This window comes from Gadus morhua, chromosome 9 (genome assembly GCF_902167405.1).
Source record: "Gadus morhua chromosome 9, gadMor3.0, whole genome shotgun sequence".
Classification (NCBI taxonomy): Eukaryota; Metazoa; Chordata; class Actinopteri; order Gadiformes; family Gadidae; genus Gadus; species Gadus morhua.
Genome location: NC_044056.1, coordinates 8375495 through 8385494, shown reverse-complemented (window position 1 = coordinate 8385494; position 10000 = coordinate 8375495). Strand labels below are relative to the sequence as shown.

General features: G+C 47.7%; 1 protein-coding gene across 6 annotated transcripts in view; it reads right to left on the bottom strand.

The window, feature by feature from the left end:
• Positions 1-10000, bottom strand: part of reln (reelin) — a 108037-nt gene that overhangs the window by 49995 nt on the left and 48042 nt on the right. For all 6 annotated transcript variants that reach the window (XM_030365844.1, XM_030365846.1, XM_030365845.1 and 3 more), the window contains exons 4-6: positions 8995-9065; positions 241-273; positions 42-120 (exon numbers count right to left, since the gene is read on the bottom strand). In XM_030365844.1, the coding sequence (XP_030221704.1) occupies positions 42-120; positions 241-273; positions 8995-9065 (183 nt within the window). The remainder of the gene's footprint in view (positions 1-41; positions 121-240; positions 274-8994; positions 9066-10000) is intronic.

Here is a 10000-nt window from a genome sequence, read left to right as displayed (position 1 = left end):
GGGACTCGGTCATCGTGGTGGGAGTCGCTCTCGGTATCTACCAGATGCTGGTGTCAAGCTCTCCGTCCAGGTTGGAGTCAAAGTCGTCCCGCAGCACCGCGTGGTTCCCGTCGACGCCAGCTGTGCACACATACATAAACACTTCAGGCACGCTCAAAGTCTCTGAAAAATCTCTGATTTGATAAAAGCTATCAGTGATTCACATTTTAAATGTTTATGCAGTCAATGAACAACACTTACAGAGACTTGGTCTTATTGGGGACTCAGTTGGGGCTGAAAAAGAAAGCGAAACCCAGAATGAACAACCATTTGATCAAGTGTTATTTTCTAATAACAGGAAATATGTGAAAACAATAACTAAGATTGAAAACTATACAAATAAATGAGGTAATGATTGTTGACCTGAATGCAATGACATCAGTAAGGCTCTGATTAAAACATACACTTATTACATTCAACTGCCAGTAGCGGCAATAGCAATGTTCAGCCTCCACATGCAGTACAGCGCACACTTTGTAAGCGCATGTCCTTTCAAGTGTAACTCCAGGCCAGTGACAGTCGAAACAGTCACTTCCTTCTCCCATCATCTCTAAAGTCTAACCAACTTCCTGTGAGTCTAGGGCCCATGGTGCAGCCCCCTGGCCCCAGATAGTGTCCAGTGTGATGTTCATTTATATCAGTAATGAAGGCCATCCCCGGCCCGCGTTTAACGGTTCACTGCCAATTAACCGCCGTCCTCCCCGTAGGGCTCTGGCCAGGACCTTAATCTGTGGCCGCTGCCAGACCAACACACTGTAGCATCAGTCTCTCCCAGGGAACACACACACACACACACACACACACACACGTACACACACATCTCCCTGATTGGTCAGCAGGGGAAATCAGCGTCAGAGCGACAATGGATCAAAGGGTGTTTCCTAGTGAAAGTATCCCTTCTTTTAAATAAACCTCAGTCGGGAATTGCTTTAAAAGAAGACAGGTTACCTCAAACTTAATGAAAGTTATGCATGCAAGTGAGTTATTTTTTGGTCGATTGGTTGATGGCTACACCATGTGACCTTTCTGAAAAGGAATCTGGGTTAGGGTTAGAGCAGCAGGCATACAGTGAAACGTTAAGAACCGATCTCCGTCGAGCCAAGTCAGTTTGATAGATCATTGAAGATACACATCTGTTTGTTTTAAATGATAGGGTTGGACGTCAAAGGAAGGCTGGACACACAGGTCACATACTGTGCCCCTGAAGCAGAGAACACATGAGGTTTAACTTAACTGATCCATCCCCCCTAGGAGGACGACCTTATTGAGCCCTAGAATCTCCTATATAGAGTAGCACTTAATTTATCAAACATTACTAATCAAAACTTTAGCAGTTGGGGTTATGTTAATTAACCGAGACCCAATGTGATCTTTAAGCTGCTTTGCTCTCCGTTTACATTATCGTCCTCCAACTCATTTGGTGGCCTGGGTTTTAATGGCTCTACTAACTCTTACCCCGCTGCAATTGTATTGACCTCATTGTGATAGGGGCTGCCCTCTCTCTCCCCTTTGATCGTATGCTTGACACAGTCTCGACTAGGGCGTGCGTGAAGACAGCTGCCTGGGTCGGCTGAAGTGAAGGATAATCTTTCACTGTGCACTCTATCCAGGATGAGCCTCCCCACCTGATAAGGCTACCGATAAGACAGAAGATTAATTCCAAAAGTTGAACTCTTGGGTACTTTAATGATCTGACTTAAAAAACCTGCTTCTAAAAATCACCATTTAGTGTTAGGCTTGGCTTGAGGGGAGAAGTAGTCAAAAGAGAAGTAGTATCGTAAAATCCTAAATCAACCTAAATATACTGTATCCTATGCCAATGAAAACTTTGTTTTGCCACCGTTCACATAAGAATAGTGTCGCAATAGTAGACACAACATGATGACAACAGTTTTCTATCATAGATTACTAATCTATGACAAAAAAAACATAACTACGAGCATGATAAAGGAAATGTCTCTAGTCTTCCAAAATGGATGTGGTCATTACAATGTACTATAGTACTATCGTTCTCCTCTTCTTTTTCCTGGCATTTGGATATTGGTTTCAAAGTGAAGTCAATGGCTTGAACTGGTTCAAAATTCTGTTACATAAACGGTTAAGTTAGCATTTTAGGAAAACATTCATTCCTTGCCGCTTCTGATGTTCAGCGGCCAATACTGCATCTCTGTCTGGAAGCTGAAGTCCATTGAAACTAGATGAAACGGCTTTTCCTGTCTCAGTCTCGGCCCCTCTAGCTCTTGACATTTCCTCCTCCAAACCCACTAATACTCTGACTGCGGGCTGACGAAAACATGCTCAGGGAACAAACAGTCCTCAGCCGGGCATTGAGCCTGCCCAGATTATCTCTTTCAGAACCATGAACTTGTGTGTGTGCCTCGATGGGTGAGTCGGGAGAATGTGTCAAAGTATTGCTGCTCCAAAGGCAACCCTTCTAATAAAATATTGCATCGGTCTTCCGGTGTACACCAGCAGCGTCCAAACAACGAGGCTCCACCAACTCCAATAGACACAGTGCACATACTCAGTTAGCATTTTCCTCTCTTTTTGCTTTCTTGGCAGTCTCTCTTTCAAACAAACTCCAGTAAATCCCTCCCGGTTTTTGATTTTTTTCCCCCTCTGCTGAGACTATTTAGCGAGAGAAAGATCCCAGAAGAATTTTCATTTTTTTTGGCAGTGGATAATCCCTGCAATACCCCCAGAAGAGGCCTCATTTACAGCTTCCCTTCGTCTCGGCTCATCGCCCTGCGTGTCTGGCCTCCTCTGTTCCTTTCTTCCCCAATCTCCCTGCTTCTCCGTCCACACACCCCTCCTCGTCTCCCCGTCCCCGGGTGCCGCAGCCCGTTGCAGCGCGGGGGATGACTGTGGCACTCCTTTCACTGAGATTAATCCCCCCTCCCTCCTGCGAGTCCTTAAAGACTTCAATTACAGCCTCTTCTATTAGCAGCTCATCTCCACTAATGCCTGTATCTTCCTGGCCAGGGTTTAAATGCACGTACACACACACACACACACACACACACACACACACACACACACAGGCATACATACATACACAAACATTCACACAGGCATGCAAATAAAGACACACACACAAACACACACACACACATACATACACGGGCATGCATGTGCATACACATACATACACACAGACACACACAAACACACACACACACACACACACACACACACACACACACACACACACACACGCACACACACACACACAAACATACACGTAGTAGCATAAATAAGATGTAGCGGCTGCATAATAGCATACAACATCACACCAGATGGCTGTGGATGACCCAGGTCCTGGTGACATTGTTGAGGGGAAGGAAAACTAAAGTGAGCATTTTCTCTGGCAGAATTTGACCCAGACATCACATGGGACAAATAACTCAAACATGTCATCTAAAGCCTTTTTCCTTCTCCACTCCATCTTCCAGGCCTAAGCTTCGATCTCTTTGGCCATCTCTCTCTCCTCCAATTTCTCGGACGCTCTCTTTCCTTCTATCTGTCGCTTTCTCTCTTTGGCTGTCTCTCACCCGCTCTCCATCCGACTCTATCAGTCTCGCTCTCTCTCTCTCTCTCTCTCTCTCTCTCTCTCTTTTTCTCTCTGGCTATGTCTGTCTGTCTCTGTGACTGACTCTGGTTAACAATGTGGGATGGGTGTTTGAAGTTCAGCTTCTACTCCGTAATTGGTGGTTGCAATTACCATCTCACTAGGACACGCTAGGAGTGTTTCGCTGTTTTCTGCCTCTTGAGCAATCCCAAAATGATAGGCTGCGTGCGTCTCCTGGATTTCAGAACGCTGGCACTTTGTTCACTGTAGACCCTGGGCCCTGCTGTGCAGGTGAGAGCGAAAGAGAGGACTTCTGAAACCCTGCCCTGTAATTCCTTCCTTCCTACGTTCCTAAGTCAATAAACAGGGACGTGAACAATGTGTTGCATCAGACAGTAGGAAAGAAAGACTAGACATGTCCCTCTCAGTTACAGTGGAGAGCGTTGCGATGTCTAGCCAAGAGTCTGAAAACATGCCGGCCACGCCAATTTTGAGCAACATGGCAGGACGCCTCACTTTGTGCATCTCCTTGGCAGATATCTGGTGCTCTACAACGAGAGACAAGCTCCAGACAGGCTGTTCTCCACAGATACAAAATCAACAAAATCCCCCTCTTAATTCTCTTACAAATGTTGCTTTGGTTCAACTGTTGCTTTTGTTGATTGTAAAAAAAATAAAAAAACAACAACCACGATATAAGATAGAAAGAGGTGAATACATAGAGAACATGCAAGGGAGGAGCAAAGGGAATCTGGCTTCTTGAGAAGGTCGTCGGTTGGTCAAATTAAATAGAAGTGAACGTGAAAGTTTATATAACTTGACAATGAGGGGATAGGGACCAGGAAAGTCTCCTCTGTGAACCTCTTGAGACCCATCTGACTGGCTGGCAGGCAGGCGCGCGGCCATGCGAGCCAGGCTTGGGGCCTGGCTGGGAGGGTGGTGGGGTTGGACAGTGGACCTCATCGCCCCTCACCCTCTCTGTGATCAGCCAAGGCCCAGTGAGCGGTGGCCCCCCTGAGTTATATGTCCCTTTAATAATCCATCTGGGGTGTGCTGGACTCTCCCCCGGCCCATAAAGACCTGATTTATCCCCCTCGCTGGAAATGAGAGGACCTGGCATCGCGGGGCCGAGAGCTCTACGGCTGGCCCTCCTGTCAGGAGATAGGGCTGATGGACCGCCTTCTGCCACCGCTCTCCTTCAGACGCACACACCATTTACACACACACATGCACACACACACGTGTACTCGGGTACACACACACCCACGCACACACAATGTCGCACGGGCGCCACACACACACACACTAGCACAAACACACACACTTGGCAAACACACACATGCAAGCACACACTCACAAACATGCATGCACACACACACACACACACACATGCACAGACACACACACGTGCGCACACACAGACACATACATGAAGGCAACGACACACACACACTAGTGCACACGCAGGCAAACACACACACTCATGCACCCATGTACACACATGCATGTAATGACACAACAGACCCACACACACACATACACAGACACACAAACACACACACACTTGTCTCTCCTCTCCTGGCCCCCCTCATCAGGGCTCAATAACTTTGAATGTGGCCGCTCAGTAGGGGAGCAGAGCGATTACTGGTTCACCCGCCAAAATGTCTTTCCTTATATTTGTAGCCGTTTAAATCCCGGGGAGCATTTTGCATTTCTGCTGCGCGGTGCCGTAAAGCACCTCCGAGCTGCCACACGCGGGCCCGTCCAAACCATTCAGCAGCCGGGGAGAGGAACCATAAACCACTGCGCCTGGCCGCGCCTTCTGTTAGATTGTGCCCCGTATCGCTAAAGCCTGATACACATGCAATACACACGCGGAGACGCACCCAAACACACACATACACACACTCCCTCCCCGTTCACACTGCCTTCCAAGCGCATAAATAAGTCGAGAAAGTGGATTTCTTTTTTTTTTCACTTTGCTGGTTTGTTGAAAAATAATGGAGGCGAACTAGGTGTAGATCAAAGAGGAAGAGGGGATGAAAGGAGAGGGAGAGGGAGATATAGAAAGTGAGAGAGAGAGAGAGAGAGAGAGAGAGAGAGAGAGAGAGAGAGAGAGAGAGAGAGAGAGAGAGAGAGAGAGAGAGAGAGAGAGAGAGAGAATGTGTTGCAAAATACACCTCACATGGGGGTGTGCTGAGCCATCTCCCCACACAGAAAGTCAGACAGAGGAAGCCTCTTACACACACACACGCACGCACCACAGTTTACATAACCACACACATAAACGTATTCACGAGAGCATGCATTATGTATGCACACATACATTTGTGGATTTATACAAACACATGCATATATTACATACTGTCCACACAAAATGTATTCACACAGACATGCGAACACACAAATTGAGCGTTCATTCTGAAATGCAAACACGCAGATCTCTTTGTCTAAAAAAAGCCTTAAGAAACACCATAATAGCACCATAAAAAGCCTTAAGAAACACCATAATAGCATAATAGCCTATATATCAAATAATAGAACATAGAATAGATAATAACTCTTCGCTATACAAACACCTGTTGCCAGTAATCTCTTTCCTTCAACATTCAATGAAAAGGTGGAAACAACCATGTCTCCGTTTATTTCATCATATTTTCAGTTAGGTTTACTAGTGTTTGACTCTCCCTCGCTCTCCCGGTCGCTGAGCTCTTACAGTCCCGCTCTTCCTCACGTGTGTCTGATATGCATCGCAGATGACCTCGCGCCCTCGTCTCCTCTGGTTGCACCTTCCCCCCGCTCATACTCCCGCTGCCCTGCCCCTTTTTACTCCAGCTCTCCCGCTAATCTGCAGCCCGGCTGATCACATGTGATTTCCACTCCAGTTAGCCTCTCTGACTCTCTTCCCCTCTCTTCTTTTCTTCGCTTCCATCCCTCTCCGCTGCTCCAGGGATCATAACTCTCCCTCAGATAGCTTTCATTTCAACTCGCTCAAAGCCAGAGACTTAAGCACTTGGACTTCTGAAGTGGCTTGAGCCGGCCCCTATCTTTTCTTCTACTTTGAATGCTAATGCCTCCGATTTTAGGAAAACTTCAGCTTAGAAGTTGACTGCGTCCTGTCTCCCCTCCCCCCCTTGCCTCAAAACAACTCAGCTGGCCTGTTTGATCCCACTGGAAGGGAAATGTGCCCGGCCAGCTCTGGCTCACTCCCAGGTCAACTATGAATTTATAGAGGAAGTGAGGACTTTAACCGCGAGAATACACACGCCAACATGCACTTTCTGCATTGCTCGCTTTTTAATTTTGGAGGATTTTGAGCGTGTGGCTTAAGGTGTTTATTAAAAAGAGAAAAAAAGATCTCGTCAAACACTGCGGGACACTTTCTCAGTCTGGTGATTTGATTTCATTGTATGTCTTGGAAGGACAGTACGGACTTAGCCGTACCGGTGGACCAGAACTGTGTGATGTCATTTCCTGGCTCAGCCGAGACCAGTCCGGGGAGACTGCAAACCCCACATCTGTACGGTCATTTAACTCCAGCCACTCCATCTCTCCATCTCTCCTTCTCTCCTGTCTCCGTCCCACCACACTACTCTCCTCCTCCTCCTCCTCTTCCTCCTCCACCTCCTCCTTGTGCTGCTCTGGGCGTGTTCCCCGCTCTTTTATCTGCTATTCAAACGCTCGCCGTGTGCCATAACAGAGAGATCGCCTCCCACAAGGTTGTTCGTGTGCTCTCTTTCGCCGCTACGCCTGATCCTCGTACAAAAAGGTGTTTGATCATCTCTCTCCATAACCCTGTCTCCCACCCCCTCCCCCCGCGGCGAACCGGCCTGTGAATTTACAACCTTCAACATTTCTCATTAAAATCCCCAATCTTGCACCCTCCCATCTGTCCATCTTCATGGCCCTCCTTCACCTGGAAGGAGCCGGGATTTGTCCCGAGTGACACGGACGGACAATTTAGTGTCCAGCGCCACTCAACCATATCTCCTTTATCTCTCTCTCCCTCTGTTTCTCCCCGTTTCGCTCTCGCTCTGTCTATCTCCCCGCCTCTCTGTATCTCTCCCCCTATTTGTTATCATCCCTCCCCCGTCCCTTCACCCCGTCTCAACGTCTCCTCATTGTTTTCTTCTACTAGGTCCTCAAGGACAATCTCATTTTCGAGATCTGGTCGATTTCGGCCCCTCTCTCTTTTTTGTATCCATCTTTCTGCTCGTCCCATTCCCTCCTCATATCTCTCCTGCTATGCCTCATAAACTCTTCACCACCCGCTAACAAGTGTGTGTCTGCCTGTGTGTGTGTGTGTGTGTGTGTGTGTGTGTGTGTGTGTGTGTGTGTGTGTGTGTGTGTGAGTACTTGTGTGTGTGTGTGTATGCGTGAGGAGGCTCCTGGGCTTTGCCACTGACCGGCTGAAACCTTGCGGTTTGACAGCAGATGTGTGATATAGAGGTTTGGGATGGCCGGAGCAACGTGTGTGTATGTCTGTGCGTGTGTATGTTTGTGTGTTATGTGTCGAGGGGGTTGTAAACCCTCAGGCCGTGAGACAGGAGAGTGGACCCTTGTGCTCCCTCTCACCCCCGCCCTCTCCTTCTCCTTATCTATGTCCTTTTCTCACTTTTCTCTTTCACTTTCACTTTGCTCTCAAACAACAGAAGACTGTAGTCGTCTTCTGAGGGCCTGGAGACACTCTGTGTCAAGCAGTTAAGTCCTCCGTCATCTGCGCTACACCTTTACAGCTTTCCCTGAAGGCAACACTCTGAAGCCACTTTGCTCAGGAGAAAAGTGTCAGGCTGAGCATAATATATAACATATTTACATTAAATATGTTAGGGCTAAATGTGCACCAGCTTCGCACAGCCACCAGTCCCACTGACCTGCTGGAGTTCTTTCCACTCTCACTATTAAAGTACAAGTTGTGGTGTAAGGAAGAGTGCTTGAAAAGGCTTCCTGGTTGTTAACAAGCAATTACCACAACCCCCACTCCCCGCAGCATGAAGAGTGTGGACATGGTGCTGTCTGTCAATAGATACTTAATGCTGTCGTTGAAAGTGGATGCAGGAAGAAGTGCGGACCCAAAAGCATAAATCTCCGAAAGAAGAAGTGGAGTTTTAGCATAAGCCGAAATTAAGCTGGGAATATAGGACATCCAAATATCTTTTTGGCTTTTGGCTGCATAATTAGGGCCCGAAATGGTTTGAGTGCTGTGTTGCACTGTGTGTATGTGTGTGCATCTGTGTGTGTGTGTGTGTGTGTGTGTGTGTGTGTGTGTGTGTGTGTGTGTGTGTGTGTGTGTGTGTGTGTGTGTGTGTGTGTGTGTGTGTGTGTGTGTGTGTGTGTGTGTGTGTGTGTGTGAGTGTAAGTGTGAGTGTGTGCGTGGGTTCCCTCACCTCCCTGCTCGCAGAGCTGCTGGGCCAGAGCGTCCTTGAAGATGATCTGTCCTCGGTGTGTAGCAGTCGCCCTGGGAGAGAGACACCGAGGGAGGGAGAGAGAGAGAGACAAGGAGGGAGGGAGAGACAGAGAGACATGGAGGGAGGGAGAGAGAGAGAGAGAGAGACAAGGAGGGAGGGAGAGAGGGAGACAATGAGGGAGGGAGAGAGAGAAATGGAAAGGGAGAAAGATGGAGGGGGAACGAGAAAAAAATACACAGTGTTCAGTTTACATGCACAGTGCTGAGAAACAATGCATCGCTTCTATGTTTCACAGAAAAGACACGTATGCAGCAGGAATGTAAAACCAAAAAACAATAGCATCTATAAATACTATAACAAATAAATAAGTAAAGTAGGTAAAAAAACACAGAGCTTTGGGTCTTCCCTTCACAACAGCGTAGAGCACCTTGTCCCTGTGCAGTGCTAATCATCTTCTGCCTGGCCTAGCATACATCTCGCTGTACACTCCGTCCACTACAAGGAATAAACATTCTGTTCCAGTGGGTCAGGATGCATAATTCATGGGGATGTGGAGGGAACTTAACCAAACTAAAAGGGGGAAACGGCTCAGAGTGCAGGGGGGGTCTTCCCATGCCGTCATGGAGACATACTATACACAGTGCTGTGGCTTGCGAACACGGCCCGCCGAGACTTGTAATGGCAGGCGGCCCCTGGGCGGGCAGTGCTTGACATGCTAGTTAGCCTGCTAGCATGCTACCTGTAGTGGCGGCTGCTGTCTTGTGTGTTTCGATGATGGGAACGGGAAAGAGGGAAAACACGCCGAGGGGAAGAGATGGCTAGCTGCCTTGTGATGAAGTGACTTTTCGAATAGCAAATCAAGGAAAACACCGAAGACTCTTATAGACCATGACTACTATAATGGAGAGGTAACGTTTGGGTCTGTAATTTCCAATTTTGGACTTACCATTTGAAATGCTTTGAAAGTCAGCGGTGGATAGGAAAA